Genomic DNA, 23,355 nt, shown 5'->3' with positions numbered 1-23,355 from the left:
AAAACTCAGATCACCCAGTCAGATTGTCCATAAAGTACTGTTAGCACCATTCTGAACAATAATACTATCCAGAGTAAACATTGACAACCTCCCCGTCATACAGAAGGACAAAAGGCAAATCAGCATGTCAGTTCCTGATTCTCCACGACTTTGATCCTCAAAGATAACCATTAAATGTCAAGAAGAAGAGAAATCAGTGGGAAATTCTAATTTATGTCGGCTGGCTTGCAGAGTTTGATATTAAGCTCTTGCCTTAATGATGTTAATTGATACTTCTGTGGTTGTGAGAATTAAAAGAAAATATTTAAAGATATTTCAGAGTAAATTATAAATAGAATAGCTTATTATAATTTACTTCTCTCAATAAATTACATTATGTTTGTTGGTAAACAGGGTTCCTGTAATTAATGGTTATAAATTATGTAATCTAATAAACAATAAAATAGTGTGTTGTCACTCCTTTTGCTATGTGCTAACACATGTAAAATAACATGCTTGCTACATTGAAATCTAAGGCCTCACAATGAGCGCACTCACACACACAGTTGTTTTAGAAGGCCGTGGAAAAGCTTTATCTTTACTTGTGGATAAAGTAAACTGCAGTTAAGTCAGGGAGTTAAGTCACTGGGTTTTTCCAGTTCAAAATGTAGCAAAGTGTGGAAGATTACAAACTGTTTGCCGAAAGTGGAATACCTGCATAATACTGCAAAACAGATAAACTGGAGAAGAATCAAATAACTTGAGTTATTTTAGAGAAAGCCCACGTGTTATAACACGTATCATTTTCCTGGTCATGTTCACAGTTTGAATTCACTTTCCAAAGATTAAGTTATTTTCCCCTCCATAAAATATACAACTACACATATTTGCAATAGCTCTTTTCTTCATTGGACCACAGTTAATATGTTCAAAAGAAATGTATTGGGCCCGATTATGTACTAGGCCCTAGTAGAGTGTCTAGAGATGCAGAGTGACCAGAACACAAAAATTCCTGCCTCATGGAGGAGACCAGTGATAAACTGGCAAATGTATAGTATACATAAAATTTACCTATATTTATAGTATTACATCTATCTGTAGATGAAAATGCTATGAATAAAAGAAGAACAAGGGATAAGGAATGCTGTGGTTGGGGGGAAGCTAAGACCTTAAATAGGATGATCAACAAAGACCTAAAGATTTGAGCTATGGGAGTGAACTGTGTAGATAGTGCAGATATATAGAGGAAAGGCATTCAAGACAGAGGCAGCGCTTAAATACTAAGGACCTTTAGCAGGAGTATGCTAGATGTTTCAAGAATTAGCAAAAAATATCACTGCTACTGGAGAGTAGTGGGTGCTTGAAACTGAAATAATGAAGAGAATGCAATTGTAACTACAGGTCTGGGACATTGTAATTAGGGTGGGGGAGGAAAGCCAGTGAAAGCTAGATTTCCAGAAGAGAATTCTGCTGGAGATCATGATAGTGACCAGGAGTTAAAATCTTCCAGAAGGGAACAGAATACTTGGGAGTATGTAGTTTACTACAAAAACCATGCAAGTACAAGGCAACACCTCTTTTTATTTAACTAAAAATTTTGCTTACAAGTTTTGCTTACACCTAATGTTTTAATACCATGCCTTTCTAGAACTGTACTCAAGAATATAGCCAGATTAATATAATCACTACATTTGCTAAATAAATAAAACTGTTTAAAGGTGATATGATGCCAAGCAGCTCTACTGCATTCTACTTAAAAAATAAAAACTTCAGCCAGGCGTGGTGGCTCACGCCTGTAATTCCAGCACTTTGGGAGGCCTAGGCAGGCAGATCACTTGAAGTCAGGAGTTCAAGACCAGCCTGGCCAACATGGTGAAACCCCGTCTCTACTGAAAATACAAAACTTAGCCAGACATGGTGGTGCATGCCTGTAATCCCAGCTACTTGGGAAGCTGAGGCACAAGAATCTCCTGAACCCAGGAGGCAGAGGTTGTAGTGAGCCAAGATTGCACCACTGCACTCCAGCCTGGGCGACAAAGTGAGTCTCTGTCTCAAAAAAATAAATAAATAAAAATTTCAAGTTATTTAATCACCAAATTTCATCTCTTACAGACAAGTGGACTTGATTTACCTAATGTTTTTTAAGGCCTCTCCTACTAAGAAATCCTATACTTTTTTTATTAACATTATCATTTATTTTTATTATGTATTATATAAAATTATAATGTTATATTAATATATTGTTACATAGTATAATATGCAATATATTAACAAAACAAAAACCAAACATTCATCATGTCGTTTTATCTTCAGGGAATTTAAAATTTCTTTCAATGTGACATCAACAAGATTTCTATAATATTTAGTAATAATTTCTTAAGAATTCAGCATACTAGTGTTTTTAGCATTGTCTGTAAACAATTTTTGTTGTTTTCTGTTTATTACTTGGAAACTTCCTTCTATAGTAACAAAACGTTTTAAGTGTAGTATCAATGTAGTATACTGCTAAGCATATCACCTTTAGGACACTAGGTGGCTGTGTTGAAATCCTGGCTGTAGTACTTACTAGTTAGAGGCTGAGCTAGTTACTAAATTCCCTGGGTATTTGTTCTTACATCTCTAAAATGAGGATAAAGTTAATTCCCTGCTGGCTTTGTTATAGAGTAAACATCAAGAGATAATAAGTATGGCCGTGGCAAATTCATCTCTTGATACAAAGCAATTTGTATGTTTCTGGATCTCAATTATCCCAGAGAATCTTTCTTTATGCCCAAGATCCTCGATATATGATTTTTCTCTTTTCCCATTTTTTTCATTAGCCCTTCGTAAATTATTTTAATTCACTTACTCTAATTTCCTTATTTCCTTAACTAGTTCCCACATTCTACAGGGGTCTACAGTGGAAGACTTTAATACTGTACTTACATTTCTGGCAACCTTTTCCTAAACTGCTGTTAACTCTCCTGCCCAGTATCTTGCATTTTACCACAGGTTTTCAATGAAAATTAAAAGGTAGCACCTCTGTTTTGTGCTCTGCTGTATCTTTACTGTACTCTTCTAAAAATCACTTAGAGTTACAATTTTCAAATGTATACATTTAAAAAAAATTTATAAGTATAATTTCCTTGACTTTTTTTGAATAATAAAGTCTCTGCCCGTGACACCTTTTTCATGATAGTCATCTTATAGGTTCCTATTTTGGACATTTTTTTCTCTTCATTAGGAGTTGTCTTCTGCCAGCTTTCTTTTTTGAGACAGAGTCTCGCACTGTCACCCAGTCTGGAGTGCAATGGCGCAATCTCGGCTCACTGCAACCTCCGCCTCCCAGGTTCAACCAATTCTCCTGCCTCAGCATCCCGAGTAGTTGGGATTACAGGCGCCTGCCCACCACACTCGGCTAATTTTTTGTATTTTTAGTAGAGACGGGGTTTCACTATGTTGGCCAGGCTGGTCTTGAACTCCTGATCTAGTGATCCGGCCACCTTGGCCTCCCAAAGTGCTGGGACTACAGGCGTGATCCACTGTGCCTGGCCTTTGCCAGCTTTCAACAAGAGCACGAGAGCTCAAACACTGGTCACCAGCTACCAGCTATTGCTGCCTCTTACTGTCCTAATGCTGAAACTCACAAGGGCTAAACTGTGTTTAACATTCTTGGCCTTCCTTATAGCAGCAGGTACAAGAGCTGCCTTAAAATTTCCCTATTATTCCAAAAAACTAGCAAAAAAAAACTCTATCAGAGTATTTGTATGTTATACACATATAAAAGCGCATATGTATATACTGTCTATGTGGTATGCTGAACATAAGTCATGTATAAGAAACTGTAGAGAAGATACTCCATTAGTCATTCCTGGTATTTGGATGATATTATCCACATCCCTCATGTATTGATTTTCGTTTCAGCTGATTCCACTTTTGCCTTTGTTTCTTTTAAAAATTTCTTTTCCTCCAACAGTGTAAGACAAATTCTCACTGGCCTTCTCTTAGTTTATATCTTTATGTGATGATATTTCTTTCTCTCATTTTTATAGATTTTTTGGCCCTATTTCCTGGGCTGTCATCCAACTTCTCTATCCTTGTCTTTGGATTTTTTATATTTTAACTTATTTTCCTTGCTGTCATTTTGATCTCATTGCTGTGTAAAATACTGTACCCAGCCCTAGTCCTGATAAACCTTTTTGGAGAAATGTCATTCCCAGTACACTGAGTATTTCTTTATTATTTTATGGTTGATACTCCATATAGCAATAATTCCTGTACAGATAGATTTCCTGCATCCTAGTGTATTTTCCTCCTTTTTTTTGCCATTTACCCACTTTGTCTCATCAACAATAGCATCTGTTACTTTTTAACCTGGTCTTAAAGAAAGCAGTGACTTATTGGAAAAAAATAATTCCACAATATAAATACGATGCATCTCCTAGCTTGTTCTCCTTTCATGCTATTTGGGCCAACCTTCAAAGCAAAAGTCTCAAGTGAACAACCTACTAAATTGTCCACCCCTTGATACTCATGCAGATCCTCCACAATTTATATACATCTTTGTTCCTTTCTAAATTGCAGTGGATTCACAGTATCAGACTCTTAAGACTATTCAAAATTACTCTTTTGGATTGCCCTTTGAAGCCATACTTTCTTTATCTCAGTCATATCAGTGCCTGAGACATGGGCAGATGATGGGCATTCAAAAATGACAGATTCAATTGAATTGAGCACCAAACTTAGAATCTGGCAAAGTTACTGGCACATAGTAAGTGCACAATCTCTATTGTTGAATGAATGAATTGAAAGATACTGAATTGAATATCCCAAACCGGTGCCATCTTAATCTACTCATTTGTGTTTCCTAATGCCCTCTCTTCTCTTAATCTTGACCTAAAAATATATATTTATTCATGCTTTACCTTTTCTAATTCCCTTTCTACCTTGTTCTGGACAATATAGAATCCTTTTTGTTCTTTGATTTTTAAAATGGTTTCTTCTCTAATTGATTTACTTTTCTAAAGAAATCTACGTTTTCTGCAAACAAAATTGCATGTTCTATTTTATAGTTATATCATGGAATCTAAAGAGACAAATGGAATATCTCTTTACACTATAATAGCACCCAGCTTTATTTATTCCTTTGAGGATTTTCTTCACATTTTATAATACACCTTACCTCTCTCTGACATCTCGAAAGAGGAACAGCTTTTCCCTCACGTATTCATCTCTCTTGTATTGTTATTTTCTTCCTTTTCAAAAAGAGATTATATACTGCTGCCAAACATATCAGTTATTTAGATTCTCATTTCAGCTTTTTCTTTATATGTTATGGCAGCCATTTGTTTATTTCCCAAAAGAATATCTCTCTGATCTTTGAAAATAATATATGCTTATTTTAGAGATATATTAAAATACACAAAAATATGTAGATGTAAATTCAAATCACCTCTGGATGGCAAATCATCTGCCATCTAAATATGTTTCCCTTTTATTTTGTGCATATATATGTATTTTTTTTGAGACAGAGTCTTGCTGTGTCACCCAGGCAGGAGTGCAGTGGCACTATCTTGGCTCACTGCAAGCTCTGCCTCCTGGGTTCACTCCATTCTCCTGCCTCAGCTTCCCAAATAGCTGGGACTACAGGTGCCCATCACCACGCCCAGCTAATTTTTTGTATTTTTAGTAGAGGCGGAGTTTCACCGTGTTAGCCAGGATGGTCTCGATCTCCTGACCTCATGATCCACCCACCTTGGCCTCCCAAAGTGCTGGGATTATAGGTGTGAGCCACTGCGCCCGGCCTATATGTATATATTTTTAAATCAAAACTAACATAATACTTTAACATGCTTCTTTTTTACTAATGTTGTATCATGAGGACTTTTATGTCATTATGTACTCTTCTATACTTGATTCTACACTTAGCATTCTTTGTCATATATAGAGTGCTCTCATGACATATGAACTGTGTATGTGTGTGAGTAGAAAAACAACTTAAAAGGAAACATTTCTATGAAATGGCAATGCAAGCGGAAATGGTATATACATATATAAAATGTTCTTTATTTTTCTGTTTTCCAAATGTTCTACAGTAGGTATATATCTGATCTGTAATCAGGCAGAAGACATTTGCAAATGAAGTTTGTTTACTCAGCTGTAACTTTTATGATGTGTGTATTGATTGCCTACTAGCTTCCTGTATGCCTGAGTAAATATGTATTAGATGAATTTGTTATGCAGGTTTGATGTCTAATTTTTTCATTTAAAACATTTTTTTCAGTGTCCTCTATGGAAATAAAATCACAGAACTCCCCAAAAGTTTATTTGAAGGACTGTTTTCCTTACAGCTCCTGTAAGTATTTGATTGTTTTGGATCTCTCGAGCCTAATAATATATATTAGCCAGTTTGTTGTCTCATGTTTTTATGGAGGCTTTGGAAAAATTTGACTCAAAATGATACTAGTTTAATAAAAGAAACAGTAGTCTAGTCAAGCAAACATTCGTGATTATTTACTTGAAGAAACAACTTTTTGGAATAGTCCCCAAACCATTTTATCTACACTATCATGAATGTATGCATTCTGGCTGCTCTATCATTTAAAGCTTCTACAATCCCTGTCTTTGTGAAACATCTCTGTTTTAATGTAACCAGTAGTTGGAACCGAGAAAAATATGGTGATCACTTTGGGAAGCCGAGGCGGGTGGATCACGAGGTCAGGAGATCCAGACCATCCTGGCTAACACGGTGAAACCCTGTCTCTACTAAAAAACAAAAAATTAGCCGGGTGTGGTGGTGGGTGCCTGTAGTCCCAGCTACTCGGGAGGCTGAGGTAGGAGAATGGCGTGAACCAGGGAGGCGGAGCTTGCAATGAGCCGAGATCGTGCCACTGCACTCCAGCCTGGGCGACAAAGCGAGACTCTGTCGAAAAAAAAAAAAAAAAAAAAAAAGGTTTGGTGATATACTCAGCAACCTTTGTCCAAAGAATCTGCAGGAGCCACAGTGCTGCAATAACTTCCTCAAACACAGATGGTGTGCGGTGAGCAGTAACACACAATAATCCTCAGACTGAACATTTAGAGAGAGAATTACCTGTAAATCAAAGACCACTCTGATTAGACAATAGATACTACTCATTTGTCTCAAAAGAAGTATTTACTATATATATTTGCAAAAAGCGGATTTAACACCATGTGTTTTAATGCATGCCCATATGAAAAGTAAAGTTGGAAAAAAATGCAAATATTAAAACTTGGTGGTTAATCATCAAATTCTATTCATATCATCAGAGGACCTCATTTGGAGCATACACTGGCCTATATGCTTTAGATACAAAGATAATTGTGTTTTGATTTTTTTCTTAGTAAATCTGCCTTAAAATCCTTATGTATACAATGTTATTTTCCTTCTGGAGTGTATTTAATTCTTGGCATTTATTTGGTAATGACTTATTCCTAATCCCACAATCTTCATATATATGTGTGTGTGTGTGTGTGTGTGTGTGTGTGTGTGTGTGTGCGCGCGCGTGTGCGTGTGTATGTTCCTGAATTGATAAGCTTATGTTCTTAAGTACATCCTATTATCCATGTCTTAAACTTTTTCACCATTACGCAGAAATGTATTTTACATTACGCCTCATTGCACGCACACACACACACACACACACACACAAATGAAACAAAGTGTTAATGAAACAATAATGAACCTTATTATGTATAGTGCTCTCCTTTCTGTTCACCCCCGCCCCAATTCTCTCTCAGTGCTACATAACCCAGTAAATTTATTTTACAGTAGACCAATGAGTCATGAGAAATACTGATTTTGTAACTTAATGACTTTATTTGGGTTTCAGATTTTTCTAAGCTTTGCATTTCTGTTATTAAATATTGCTACTAATTTGATAAAATTATGCTATTCACAGTCTAGATGTCTGTACACATTGTAGATATAGCTTGATGCTGTAACCAAGTATTGCCTACTTGTGACTCACCTCTCTGCCATTCTTCCACATTCCCCTAGAATTACTCTCCATGCCAGCTATTCACAATCACTGTTACTATCACTGCCCTATCTACTACCAATACGTAAAGTGTCACCTTCTGTTTCTTTCCATGCACACTTATTGGTGGTTGATGTAACACACATGCTAATAAAATATGGAGATCTATATAGATAAACCTTACTTCTAAAGCCATCTTTATAAAGTTTCATTTCTACACTAAGGCTCATTCTTAAGCCTGCCAGAGGGAAAGAATGGCATGATTATCTCTTTACAGCTAGCTGAGAACTTGGTAAAGTTAAGTGTCTTAGTTTTGGTTGGTCAGATATTAGAGAGAAGAGGCAGGGAAATAAAAGAAACAAAACAGATTTTTGTTTAATATTTATTTACTATTCCTTGGGCCACACTGAGTTAAAGTGAGTACAAACTGCATAGATGCAAGATGATGCAAAACAACATCTTTCAGTTTCCTCAGGCTCCACACAATTCCATTGTCCTTGTTTGCTCTCTAACTGCTTCATTCAATTAGATTATTAATTAAAGAACAGGTCAGCATTCCTTGAGTTGTGGCCCAGGGAGGAGAGATATGGGGTTAATTAGCCCCTATCACCCACCATTTCTTGAAGGCTTTTAAGAAGGTATTACCTATACCAGAGGGAAGATGAAAGCTTCAGCTCCTGATGGGGAATCAAAAGAGCACAGCCAGTTGAGTCACCGTGAGAAAGTCATCACTTCGCATGTTGCTGATGTAGCACCTTTAAAAAAAAAATCAAGTAAAATGGAAATACCCCATGTTAACGTAGAGATTGTTTTATTGTCAAAGGAGAAAATATTTTTAGTATGTTAGATAAAGAGGCATACCCAAACCACATGACACATATTTTTTGAGCTGTTACATATTTGTTAAAAGTTCTAAGTGTCAAACCACTGAACTAAATATAGCTAAATATAGCTTGATGCTATATCAAGTATTGCCTACAGTTTCTCCCTCTTAAGGCGGAAATTAAACAAAAAATTTATCCATCCCCATGGAGAAAAATATTCTTTCTCTCCTTGTATAATAACACTCTTCAGGCCATCGCCAAGGGGACCTTTTCACCTCTTTGGGCCATTCAAACTATGTATGTATAAGTGATTTGGATCACATTTGATGACATTGTTTCCACTCTGAATGTAAGAGTTGAGTCCATTGCAAGTCATCTATAAAACTGTCCTGTATGTGTTTCCAAAGGCATTTGGCCCAGCACCCCTTTATTTGTGACTGCCATCTCAAGTGGCCAGCGGATAATCTCCATACCAGCCCTATTGAGACCAGTGGTGCCTGTTGGGGTTGGAGAAAAAGAATATTATTTTTTTTAAAATTGTCCTTCCTGAAGAGGGAGAAACTGTCATTGGACAAATAAGCAGGTCTGCATAAAACAGGTGACAAGACTGCATAGCCTGGAATGACATTTTGAGGAATCCAGAGGGAGGAGTACTCTGTTGGGTGGAAGTTGAGTTCAGAAGGTGGTTGAGGAAAGTGGAGAGCAGAGTACATGCTGAAGAATAAACCTAAGCTCACACAGAGTCACATGCACAAGAATGATGTTTGCCAAAGTATAATCCATAAACCACAGTTCCACAGAATATTGATATAGTATATAGGGGAAAAAAGGAGTTTGTTGGGAATTATGTTTTTTGTTTAATATTTATATTATAAACACCTGTTTACAATATAAGATTTTTGTTTAATATTTATTTACTATTAAATCTTATATTATAAACAGGTGTTTAATATAAGACTACAGCCTATACTAATGTACCATGTGACTCTCCAAGAGGGTTGTAAAGTATTCATTCAACAACCGATATTTATTGAGCTCCCAGTATGTGCTGGGCAGCTGGGAAAGGAAGGGAAATGAAATAGACATATGGATGATTTACTGTGGGGGTAGGGAGGCATATAGATGACAATCAGCAGTAACATAATAAGTTGTGTAGCAGAAAAAATATATATACTTTAGAAAATAGAAAAAGAAGATCAAAGTAAAAGGAATTGAGAGTGCTAGGGGTTGAGAAGGCATCAAAAAACAGCCTGCATGTGTTAAGGAGAGGGGTCCGGGAGGCTGGGTGGAGAAGGCAGTATTAGAGCAGGCTTGACATCTGGGAGATGAACATTTCAGACAGAGAATATAAGAGCCTGGTGTGTTTAAAAAAGAGCAAGGACATCAGTGATTGGAGCTGAAACAGCCAGGAGGAGAGAACTGGGAAGATTGCAGAGTTCTGAAGAATGGGCTACAGGTCAGGCTGTTGTGACGACTTAGGCTTCTGCTCAGAGCCAAATGGGAGCTGTCGCATGGTTCTGGGAAAGGGGTGACATGATCTGTTCCTTGTTTAGAAGGATCACACTAGCTACTGTTTTGAGAATAGCATGAACTACTTTTCCACAGAGTGTCTTGAGGGATTAAAAATATCTTAGGGCATTTTTATGGTGTCCTTGCCAGTGGAGGCTGGGTTTCACCCACCTTTGTGTACTATTCCACCTTTACATCTTCCAGAGGAAATGGTTAATATTTGTATTGAATATATGTATAAGTACCATTAGATTTAGGTTCATTTGATCACATCATTTTTGCTTTATATGATAAAACCCCACATCTCCAGCCTCTAATTCCTAAATTATTAAAGTTAAAATGTTAGTGTTGAGGTGAAAAGAAATATATTTCTTGACTGGGTTTTCTTAAAAAGCACAAAATCTTGCAGGTGAGTTAATGAGATGCTACGCTTTAATTCTACAACTATTTAATCAAACAGATTATTGAATGCCAACAAGATAAACTGCCTTCGGGTAGATGCTTTTCAGGATCTCCACAACTTGAACCTTCTCTCCCTATATGACAACAAGCTTCAGACCATCGCCAAGGGGACCTTTTCACCTCTTCGGGCCATTCAGACTATGTATGTAAAAGTGATTTGGATCACATTTGATGACATTGTTTCCACTCTGAATGTAAGAGCTGAGTCCATTGCAAGTCATCTATAAAACTGTTCTGTATGTGTTTCCAAAGGCATTTGGCCCAGAACCCCTTTATTTGTGACTGCCATCTCAAGTGGCTAGCGGATTATCTCCATACCAACCCGATTGAGACCAGTGGTGCTCGTTGCACCAGCCCCCGCCGCCTGGCAAACAAAAGAATTGGACAGATCAAAAGCAAGAAATTCCGTTGTTCAGGTAATTTCTTCACGTGTTATTTCCCCTGTGACCAACAACAATGGTTACATGAGACCTAACAAAAGCAGCTGGCCTTCGGCTGATTAGTGAACACTGTAGAATCATATTTCTTTTTCTTCTGCCCATGAATAATAAAATAAAGAGAACTGTAGACACAATGCAAATAATACTTCTATATGTAACGTTTTGACACCATATAGAGCAGAAGAAAATAGGCAATTGACCAAGTTAAAAAGATGCCTAGATACTTCATAGTACCTTTCCAAAATTCAAACTTAACAAGAGCCTTTTAGCTAACTCAGAATACCTTTAAAGTATGTTAAGTCTCATGTTTGTGGTATTGACCAACCTCAAGTAATTAACTGTGTTTTCGTTTCTTCAGAAAGCGAATTGAGACTTGGTTACATGATTTGTTTGGGCTCAGAAGTACAGGGGTGCCAGGAGGGACTCCAGATCCCTTGCTTCTTACTCTGAATGCACTTTCTCAGTTTGCATTCCCTTATTTTGCATACAACTGTGAGGATGCATTTTTTCCAAAAGCTATTTTTTAAAATATTTTGGGAATATTGCATTTATTTGTAAAAAGCTAAATATGAATGCATTGTATTGATATTAAATGAAAGGCTGCCATCATTCAAGTTTACTATTTGCTTTGATCTAATATTTTCCTTTTTTGTGATAGAATACATTATATGTCTTTTTGGTAGTATGCTACCTAACTATTCCAGGCGTATTTCATATTCGGCAGTTAATTTCATACTAAAAAGCTAGTATAAGAACCAAGCTGGTTATTGTCCATAATTATAGATGCATTTACTACTCACTGTACATTATTGTACTTCAGTCACAGCTGTGAATATACATTTTTCACTTAATTGTAGTAACTTTAGTCCATTCTTAATCGAATATAACTCATATCTCTGCTTGCTGACATTCAGGTGCATCTTCTATTTTTTTTTTCTCTTTTTTTATTTAGCTAAAGAACAGTATTTCATTCCAGGTAGGTTTTGCTCGGTAGTAGGACTAACTACAGACACCCTTTCCTCACCTTATAAAATATAGCTTCTAAAACTGATATGCATGCTTCTGAAAGTACAGTGGATACTCTATAGATAGATTGACTTATGCATATATCACTTGTAGCTGTTTCCTGAAATCCTGACCTTTGCATGCAGCTTCTGATGTTAAACATATATATTATTAAACTCCACCTTTTCTTCTCTTTCTTTTACTTTGGCGCATTATCTAAAATTTCTCACAGTAGCTAAAATGTTTGAAGTTATGGCTTTCTACTTAAATCATCTTCTCTCCTTACATTGTATATCTGACCTTCCAACCTGTTTTTAAAATATAGCTAATTGAGCTGGTTTTAAAGACAGAGATCTTTCTGATGTCAAAGAGCTAGTTCTACATGAAATCAGTTACAGACACACAGAATTTCATTTTCAATCATGAAAATTACTTTTTTTATACATTCTTATATTTAAAAACTGTACTTATTGCTTTACTTTTGCTTCACTGTTTATAGAAAAACAGCAGCTCCCTGCTTGTTTATATGCAGTTGTTTCTTATTTGTTTATGACTTTACATTCTTCTATATCCAGAATTACAATATAACTCCATAAAAAAAGAATATTGATGTGTGATGTGAAAGCATCAGAAGTTCATGGGCACAAAATGCCTTGAATAATTTAGGCAGATGGAGAAAATGTTCCTAAGAAAAGTAATCGCAATGTTTTACCACTTCAATCGTAACACTATCAAGACTGATGATTCTAGAACTAGCTCTTTAAAATACGATTCTTTACTTATTTTTCCTTGCCTGCCAATTGTGTAAAATGCCTCTTGACTTGTTTGTTTTAAACCATTATGTTAAGTATCGATTGGCCACATTCATCATCTCTTGGGTATATTCTAGACTATAAAATATTTTAAGAGCTATAGATTAAAATGTATTTCTACAGCGTTAGTGTACAGTGTTAGTCTAACTTCCCCTATTTTCTTAAGAAGAACTCTGGGTTTAGTCTCTATTTTAAGGAGATATTTGTTAGCTTGCCATTATCGAATTACAATTTGGATAATTTTAAGGATTTAGTAGATTTGGTGATATGACTTATTTTGAGCTTGAATGATCGATAGCATTGTATATTATTATACTGGCTGCATAACAAGTAACATGTTGAAAAGAACAGTTGATTGGCCTTCATTGACAATGTTTAATATTAATTACTTTACCCAATTAAGTGGAAAGTAATCTGATAGATATTATTTAACCAGAAAAAGCCATATTTTAAACACCAGACTACCTATAGAATAAAACATTAATATGATTTAAATCCTAAAATTATGGCAGTAATGTAATTGGTATCAAATTATTCAAGCTATTTCATTTAAATATACTTAATTAATAATTGATAAGTTTAATATTTCCAATTCACTAAATAAAGAACGAAAGTCAGGTTGTTTTCATATATTCTGATATAGTTGTTCCCTGTTACTGACAGCAGCCAAAATAGGATTTGGATATTATCTTTTATGTCAAATATTGTGTCTTAAGTTTCAATTTATGGTAATTTAATTTATATTCTTTAAACATAATAATTGTACAAGCCAGGACTCAAAAGGATCATTTGGGCCTCCTCCCCTTTTTTCCAAAAATTTTAATTAAAATTTGAGTCCACCCAACAAGCCACCATAAAATAAGCATTATTACTGTTCCATTGAATACAGATTATTTGAATTGCAAGATATCCAGTGTACCTGTCACTTAGACTTTGTGTACTCTTATTTCATTTTGGAGTGAAGCTTAAATCATAAGACACCAGATCCTCAATAAATATCATGGCATTAACTGTCAAATGTAATGAAACCTTTATATTCACCATCGCAAACTTCTTTTGAGTTCTGATTCCATTTCCACTAAGAAACATTATTTATAAGTTGAATAGTTAATTAAACAGTGTACATTACAACATAAGGATTAATCCAAATGTTCTAATGATTGTCCTTGAGGATCTCCATGATTAGTTTTTCATTCACCTTTACGTGTGTACCTCCCTACTACCATTTTATATGGCATTCTACATATTGCAGTGATGAAAGAAAATCTGTCTTGCAGAGTGTCCATCTTTTTTTTTTTTTGGAGACGGAGTCTCGCTGTCTCCCAGGCTGGAGTGCAGTGGTGCAATCTCGGCTCACTGCAAACTCCACCTCCTGAGTTCATGCCATTCTCCTGCCTCAGCCTCCCTGAGTAGCTGGGACTACAGGCACCCGCCACCACGCCCGGCTAATTTTTTTGTATTTTTAGTGGAGACGGGTTTTCACCGTGTTAGTCAGGATTGTCTCAATCTCCTGACCTCGTGATCCGCCCGCCTCAGCCTCCCAAAGTGCTGGGATTACAGGCGTGAGCCACCGCGCCCGGCCTTGAGAGCTCATCTTTTAAAGGAATCGAGAACTTAATTTGCACTATGCATCTTTTATTACATTGATTTTCTTGTGAGACCACCGTGCTTCAAAATATTATTTATAAAATTTTACAAAGCATGACAATTCCCATCACACCATGCTATTTTTTCAATAATTCCCATAATAAAGAAAGCAGGAAGAGAGCTTAGTTTTATAAATATGTATATTAATCTTAATTGGGGTTACTCTTTCTTTCCTTCTTGGTGATCTTTACTTTTGCAGGAATTCACCATTTTGGCTGTAAGTAAAATGTCTGATCTGAAACATAATGCCCTCCCTTTTCAATCCTGATGTACCTTCTTCTAGTCTTGGTCTTTGGCACCTTTTTTTCAAGAGGAAACCACAGATCTTTTGAGCTTCTCTGTTGTCCTTGTAGCTCACCTTCAACTTCTTCCTGGATGTTGTTCCCGAAAGCTGTTGTTTCCATTCTGCAGTTCTGAGGAATGGTGGAGGCACCTTTTCCGTATAGCCCCTTCTTTGTGTTTCCAGGAAATCTTCGGTAGTAATACTCTTACTATGGTCATAAACATTCTGCGGAAAGAATGCATGTCATGTAAACAGTATTACATTTCCAGAACGTCTGTAGCTCTTCTCCTCCTTCCCTCCATTTCCCTCTTGGTCTTACCTTTGGCCTAGTGGTTGGTGTAGTGATAATGTAGCGAGATTTTCTGTTGTGCTTGATCTAACCATGTGGTTGCGAGGTATGAGTAAAACATGGTTCCGTCAAGCACCATGGAACGTCACGCAGCTTTCTACAGCATGACAAGCTGCTGAGGCTTAAATCAGGATTTACCTGTCTCTTTCTACAAAATCAAAAAGAAAAAAGAGGGCTTTTTAGGCATCTCTGAGATTATGTGAGAGGGAGAGAATAGTGAAAAGTCCATAGAAAATTTAAAAGCCTGAGTATATCTATTTGCCTTGAAAGCCCTAATTTACAATGAGATATAGGATCATGTTTATTACTGGATATATTTTCAATTCTTGACTCAGAGAGGAAAAAATAAACTTTTTAATAATTAATATCCATTGTGTGACTAGCTGTGAAATAGGCTAGAATGACTCAGAATTGGATCAGCAGAAAGTACAGCTGTGAAAAGCTCAACTTTATTAATGTTTTCCTGTCATGTGAATCTGGTCACTCTTTTTTCCAGAAAATTCCAAGCCTTTCTTTTAACCTTTCTCCTGACATCCATTGACCAAAATACCCCAAGTTGTCTCCCTGCTACATAATCTATAGTTATCTTACTTTTTTCTTCCTACAAACTAATAAATATTCTAACCTTTAGACTCAGTATCTTTTTTTTGGTTTGAATTCTCAATAGGTACAGAAGATTATCGATCAAAATTAAGTGGAGACTGCTTTGCGGATTTGGCTTGCCCTGAAAAGTGTCGCTGTGAAGGAACCACAGTAGATTGCTCTAATCAGAAGCTCAACAAAATCCCGGAACACATTCCCCAGTACACTGCAGAGTTGTAAGTTCATCCCCCAACAAAATTCTGGTTGGGATGGAGGGAATGAAAGCATTAAAGCATAGGAATGTTTGTCTTGCCATTTTTATTATTAATAATTGCATTAATTTTAATTAATATGCATTACATTGGCATAACTCGTCTTTGTACAAGAATATATTAGAGGCTACCTTCGTTCTTCTTTCTAGCTAACCATACGATTAAGTACAGAAACTAATTTATCTCTCAAAATTCAGTAAGCACTTCATACTAATAACAATGGTATTTATTTGATGCTTATTTATTGGGTATTATTTATTCCCAATTTGTTTTGTAAGTACTTAGTTTTTTAATGTATTTAATCCTTATAGCAACTAAATAAAGTAGTTTGAGAGCCTCCATTTTCAATCTCTGTAAACTATCAATAGATTCAAGGAGTCCGTCTTACCTAATTTACTACTTCATTGACTTACGGGCGGAAGGATTCAGTGATTATCAAGTATTAAAGTAGAAAGGATAGCTTTTTCTGAACAATGCAAGAAAAGCTGAAAAGGCAGAATATGATGCCATTTACACTTAACAGCCTTAACATAGGACCTTGCACATACTAAGTGCTAAAATGTTTGTTGGAGCACTTACAGATTCTATGCCTATGCATGGTTTGCCCTTACTGACTTTATTTATAAAAAGAGGACCTTTAATGTTAGTGTTCTAACAATTCAAGGAAAAAACTAGTGAAACCTCATCATCCTCTAAACATCTTAGCCATGTTTATGTATAGCACCATCTGGTATTTGTCATTTACTGCTTTGCAAAGTTCGCTGTCTGTTTGTTTGTATATAATCCTTCTGTCTTTAACTAGATTATAGCTCCTTGATGACAGGGATTGTGTGTTATTGTTTACCTCACTGTGCCTATACTCATGCCTGTACTTAATTAATTTTTAGCAATTTGAATAACTAAAAATAAAGTAATGCCTTTCAAAGAGTTGACAGAAACCAACTATCTTGTGGTTATAGTGATTTTTTTTTTTTTACTCCTGTTAGTTCATGAAGCTATTTCACAGCTCCAGGAATTTTAGAAATGCATGGAGACCATGCAACCAAGGCCCTGAACTTTACTTTTTATAGTCATATAGGGATTTATGCTTATTACCTATAATACTACAAACAAGTGATATCTTCCAGCACAATAGCACTTTTTTTTTTAATTTTTTTTTTTTTTTTTGAGACAGAGTCTCACTCTTTCGCCCAGACAGGAGTGCAGTGGCACAATCATAGCTCCCTGTAGCCTTGGCCTCCTGGGCACAAGGGATCCTCCCACCTCAGTCCCCAACCCCCATCCCCCCCAAGAAGCTGGGACCTCAGGCATGCACCACCACACCCAGCTAATTTTGTACTTTTTGTAGAGATGGGATTTTGCCCTATTGCCCAGGCTGGTCTTGAACTCCTGAGCTCAAGCAATCTTCCTGCCTCTGCCTCCCAAAGTGCCAGGGTTACAGGCATGAGACACTGCCCCTGGCCTAGCACTTTAAATAAGTTTGTTTGTCATGGAGGAATTATAGTGGAAACTAGCCTCCAATTTAGACTTCAGCAAATGTGTGTAATTTAAGAGATTTATAATTCTTTTAATTATACAATAAAATCAGTACTGAGAAGAAAATATTTGCAAGTCATGTATCTAATAAGACATATTCAGAATATATACAGAACTCTTATAGTTTAGATTAAAAGGTATTTTACTCAGCTAATGAATGGTTAAATTATTCATATTGACCTTTCTCCAAAGAACATATACAAATGGCCAATCAACACATGAAAAACTGCTCAATATCATTAGTTATTAGGGACATTCCAATCAAAACCACAATGAGATACCATTTTAGACCCACTGGAATGGCTAAAAAAAAAAAAGGGAGAGTAACATAGTGGAAGAAATTGAAACTCTCATACATTGCTTTGCATAGAATGTAAAGCTTCTGTGGAAATCTTTTTTTGCTATTTCTCAAAGAGTTAATCACGATTAACCATGTGATCCAGCAATGCCACTCCTATGTATATGTCCAAAAAACAACAACATATATCCAGGCAGAAACGTGCACACCATGTTCATAGCAGCATTAGTTATAGCCATCAAAGAATGGAAGCAACACAAATGCCTCCTAACGGATAAATGGATAAACAAATGTGTCATGCTTGTGTAATGAAATATCATCCAGTCTTAAAAAATAATGAAGCACTGCCGTATGCTACAATAGGAATAAGACATTACACAAAGCAAAAGAAGCCAGACAGAAAAGGCTACATCTTACATGATTCCGTTTATACAAAATGCCCAGAATAGGAAAATTAATAAAAGCAAAAAGTAACCTGGTGGTTGCCAAGGACTGTGGGGGAACAGCCACTGGGAGTGACTGGTAATAAGTATGGGGTTTCTTTTGGGGGTAATGAAGATGTTCTGGAATTAGATAGCAAAGATGGTTGCACAACTGAATTGTACCACTTTTAAAGGGTAAATGTTCTGGCATGTGAATTGCATTCTAATAAAGCTGTAATTTTTGTTCCAATTGTGAAGCAAACGATTAGGGAAAAAACAGTCTAGAAATCCTTTTTAGTGGGGATGATAGTGGAAAAAATTAGAGAAAATTTGTTCTAGAGATTACTGAGAGCTGGTTTTTTTTTTTTTTTTTTTTTTTTTTTTTTTTTACTGTGTGCTTCCTAACATTTTATTTTGATGATTAAAATTTGAATAAAATGAGAAAAATTATCAGTATGTTGCACAAATCTTCTGTGACTTATGTATTTCCTTTTATTTTTCTGGTATCATTAAATAATGTTAGAATTCATTTTGAGAAATCAAATTTAATCCTTTCCTAACTATTGGTAATAAAACTTCTCTATTCCTTCTTTTTTCTTCAGGCGTCTCAATAATAATGAATTTACCGTGTTGGAAGCCACAGGAATCTTTAAGAAACTTCCTCAATTACGTAAAATGTAAGTCACTTGTTAGCTATTTTTTTAAATTTCTGTAGCATTTTGTTGTGTTCATTTTAGTTGTTTCTTAGAAAATTGGAAAATATTAAAAATCCTGGGAAATTTCCCTGTGATGACGACCTGTGACATGAATTTAGGGTAATCTCTGCAAGGGACTTTTCTGTGTGTTCAACAGTGTCAATCACATTTTCTGTAGCAGAGCCTAAGCATCTTACTTTAACTCAGACAGCTGGTCTGTTATGTGGCCACAGCAGGAATCCAGCAATCTAAGCACATTAAAATGGGTTCAGTAATGTTTTGTAACTTCCTTTACTATTCCCCAAACCATGCTGTTATTTTTTTTTTCATGTCAACTATTGGACTTTTTTGCTTCATTAAACTTTCATTAGAAGATAGTCAAAATTAATGATTGGTAAACTGGCTTGATAGCTCATCTGTGTTACTACATGTCCACAACTCATATTTTAAAATAAGTTCATAAGCTCAGCAGTTTCAGCAACACTCAGTGGGTTACTCATGCCCCTGGGGAGGTGTGACAGGGAGACAGGACATAGGTCAATAGCATGGGACCAATGGAGCGCCCTCACACATGCAGAAACATCCGCATCGGCTAACTTCAGCTGTGTGTCCACATGTGTAACTGGCCCATAGTCACATAGACTGTAAGTTACCGAACAGACTACTTGTACAGATGGCATCCGGATTAGGCTACCTCCCAAATGGTTTCTGATATCTTAATTGCCCTCCTCCTTCACTGTTATGAAATGTACCTTCTTTTTAGCTATAAGATGATTTCCCATGCAACAAATATTTATTAAGAAGCTACTACGTACAATTCTCTCAGAGGAATTAAAATATGCATAAAAATGATCCTTATTTGGGGGACACTCCTGGTCTTGGAGTCATCAGTGAAAAAGAGAAAGAAAAAGCCTATAGAAAGTTGACCACAACTAGATACTCTTGCCTTCTGGCAAGCACTGTAGTAGTTGGTATCATATGTAATACTGACAGTTAATTTGGTTGTTTCAACACATTATTACATGAGATGTTCTTCTGGGAATAAACCCATATTCAAATACATTCCTGATGCTATATATAAAACGCTAACAAATTTTAGCCCATCTATCTCTACTAGTTGCCTTCTTTTAGTCATTAATTCATTTGGCAATTTTAATCAGGGATTTTTTTTGACAAGTTTCTTGTTACGTTTTATAGATGGCATAAAGGTTTGTGTAACCCAATACCTGACCTCAAGAATTTTATACTCCTGGGGCCCCTTGGAGAGTTTGACATGAGTCACGCTGGCATTTTTTATCATAGACATTCCCTGTTAGTATTATTGTCCCTTTGTCTTGATGGTGTAAGGAAGTGGAATCTTTTCAGAGCCCTGGCAGTGCTGGGCAGTGAAAAGTTGGAAGACTTGGATCATTAGAAGAAAATGATCAACTGTGTTTCAATTCCCTCATTAGAAATTATTTAAAATCTTTGTTCCGACAATTTTTATTTAGAAACTTTAGCAACAATAAGATCACAGATATTGAGGAGGGAGCATTTGAAGGAGCATCTGGTGTAAATGAAATACTTCTCACGAGTAATCGTTTGGAAAATGTGCAGCATAAGATGTTCAAGGGATTGGAAAGCCTCAAAACTTTGTAAGTATTTGTACTTGTATTGCAGTTCCTCTACCAAAGGATTGCAGCTCGTTGTTCTTTATAATCCTGCGAGAGAGAAACCCCTCCTACTTTTACCCACCCCACTCCCTCTATCTCTTTCACATTCTCTCTGTTACACACACACACATACACACATATTGTGAATGCAAATGGTCCCTTACCCCAATATTCCTGCCTTCGATGTGTGTTAAACACACACACACACACGCGTGCACGTATTGTGAATGCAAATGGTCCTTTACCCCAGTATTCCTGCCTTCGATGTGTTGATAGCAGATGATCAGGGGCATCCCCCATGGCTTCTGTCTCCTCTACAAAATAGATCATCCTTGTTCCAGTGCTTATATGGATCTGACTACCCTGTCCTGCCTCAAAATGGTCATTTTATTTCCTTGTCTTCAAACACCTCTCTATACTGTACTTCCTCTTGGCCCAATGACTGTAAGCTTTAGAATCCCCTTGAATCTCTGCAGTAGAATAATTCTAACAGCTTATCTGGAGACTACTGTTTTTTGTCCCTGCAAGGTCTTAGTGTAAAGAAAGACAGGCTGGTGATATATCTTTCACTATTTTTTCAAAGAAAACATGCTAAGAGTTATGTCTACTTGCTCAGGGGTAGGGAGTTTGGGAGAAAAAATTATATATGATTCCAAAGAGTTGTTGTCCAGGAAATATGGGGATTAGATTGAGGTATTTCAATCAAAAGTACTTACAACACTTTTGTATTACTTGAATTTTTCACGCAGCATACACACACACATACACACATATATGTTGTATCTATAGAGTATATAATTATGTTTGACAAAAGTGATAGCCTAAAAGTTGGAAGAAAGACAAACCAAACTCTGAAGCCTTTAGAAGGCAGAAAGGAAAATATTTGTAACCAAGAAGCAGTCGTTGGTGATTGTAGTGGGGAGTCTGTCTCCCTCAGACCCACGATCCTGCCCCGCGCAGCCTGCGAGAGCCATGTATGACCAGTGGGCTGAAGGCTGAGTCCATTTTCTGCTCTTTATCAGATACGGAGAGAGAAGGGCATTCCCACAGCCAGCGAGATGTGTTTATAGCATCCCAAATTCAAAGCCCTCCCTGCACCTAAGAGCAGAAGTGCGTTCCTTGAGTTTTGCAGGAATAGCCTGAAACCTGACCACCCAGCAGGACCAGTCTGGGACCTGCTGACCCATCCCAAGGACTAACTTGGTGCCCTTTCAAAATGATAGGCAAAGATTCGCTCAGCCTTGTGATGAAAGAGATACTAAGGACCAGGTGCAGTGGCTCATGCCTGTAATCCCAGCACTTTGGGAGGCCAAGATGGGCAGATCATGAGGTCAGGAGTTCCAGACCAGCCTGGCCAATATTATGACATCTGGTCTCTACTAAAAATACAAAAATTAGCCAGGCATGGTGGTACACACCTGTAGTCCCAGCTACTCGGGAGGCTGAGGCAGAAGAATCGCTTGATCCCGGGAGGCGGAGATTGCAGTGAGCTGAGATTGTGCCACTACACTCCAGCCTGGGTGACATAGTGAGATTCTGTCTCAAAAAAGAAAAGAAAAGAAAGAAAAGAGAGATACTGAGGAATGTGTAGGAAGAGGATAGAAAAGAGACCACGGGTGGCTGCATCTAACCTTTTCCAGAGTTGTCTCAGGTCAAATACAAATATTGCAACAAGCAGAAGTCTCCCTTTTCAAATAGCATTTAAAAGACTTTCTTGACACTGGAAACTTCTCCTGGCAGGAAAGCACCTTGGAGTGGGAAGAAGGCAGTAGGCTGTAACTCCACCTGTACACGTGTGTTCAGGCGGCCATAATGAGCTTCCACAGACTGGATTGCTTACACAACAGAAACTGATTTTCTCATCATTCTGGAGGCTAGAAGTTCAAGATGGAGGTGCTGACAGGGTGGGTTTCTGATGAGGCCTCCCTTCTGGGCTTGTAGACAGTCACCTTCTCACTGTTTCTTCAAATGAGTTTTCTTCTGTCTGCTCCTAGGGAGAGAGAGTGAGCTGCCCGGTATCATTTTCTTCTTGTAAGGATGGCAGTCCGTCAGAACGGGACCCCACTCTTACAATCTCACTCAGCCTTAATCACCTCCCTAAAGTCCCTCTTTCCAAATATAGTCATACGTATGTTCTGATGAATGTGTCATTAGGCAACGTTGCCGTTGTGTGAACATCCTAGAGCGGACTTACACAAACCTAGATGGTATGGCCTACCACACACCTAGGCTATATGGCACAGCCTATTGCTGCTGGGCTACAAACCTGTGCAGCATGTTACTGTACTGAATACTGTAGGCAATTGTTACTAACACAACGGAAAGTATCTGTGTATCTAAACATACCTAAACAGAAAAGAACAGTAAAAAATATGGTACAAAATATTTAAAATACTACACCTGTATAGGGCACTTAACAAGAATGGAGCTTGCAGAACTGGAAGTTTCTCTGGGTGAGTGAGTGAGTGAGTGGTGAGTGAACGTGAGGGCATAGGACATTACCGTACACTAATATAGGCTTTATAAACACTGTACACGGCCTGGCACGGAGGCTCACACCTGTAATCCCAGCACTTTGGGAGGCCGAGGCGGGTGGATTACTTGAGGTC

The 23,355-nt window shown here is 37.0% G+C and overlaps 1 protein-coding gene across 2 annotated transcripts in view; it reads left to right on the top strand.

Moving 5' to 3' along the window:
- SLIT2 (slit guidance ligand 2) overlaps positions 1–23,355 on the top strand; it is a 380,209-nt gene that overhangs the window by 263,085 nt on the left and 93,769 nt on the right. For both annotated transcript variants that reach the window (XM_058430212.1, XM_058430211.1), the window contains exons 12-17: positions 6,242–6,313; positions 10,752–10,895; positions 11,006–11,169; positions 15,957–16,107; positions 19,002–19,076; positions 20,585–20,728. In XM_058430212.1, the coding sequence (XP_058286195.1) occupies positions 6,242–6,313; positions 10,752–10,895; positions 11,006–11,169; positions 15,957–16,107; positions 19,002–19,076; positions 20,585–20,728 (750 nt within the window). The remainder of the gene's footprint in view (positions 1–6,241; positions 6,314–10,751; positions 10,896–11,005; positions 11,170–15,956; positions 16,108–19,001; positions 19,077–20,584; positions 20,729–23,355) is intronic.

The sequence above is a fragment of the Hylobates moloch genome, unplaced genomic scaffold (assembly GCF_009828535.3).
Source record: "Hylobates moloch isolate HMO894 unplaced genomic scaffold, HMol_V3 SCAFFOLD_17, whole genome shotgun sequence".
NCBI classification, from domain to species: domain Eukaryota; kingdom Metazoa; phylum Chordata; class Mammalia; order Primates; family Hylobatidae; genus Hylobates; species Hylobates moloch.
Note: the sequence above shows the minus strand (reverse complement) of the source record. Positions and strands in the feature narration are given on the sequence as shown.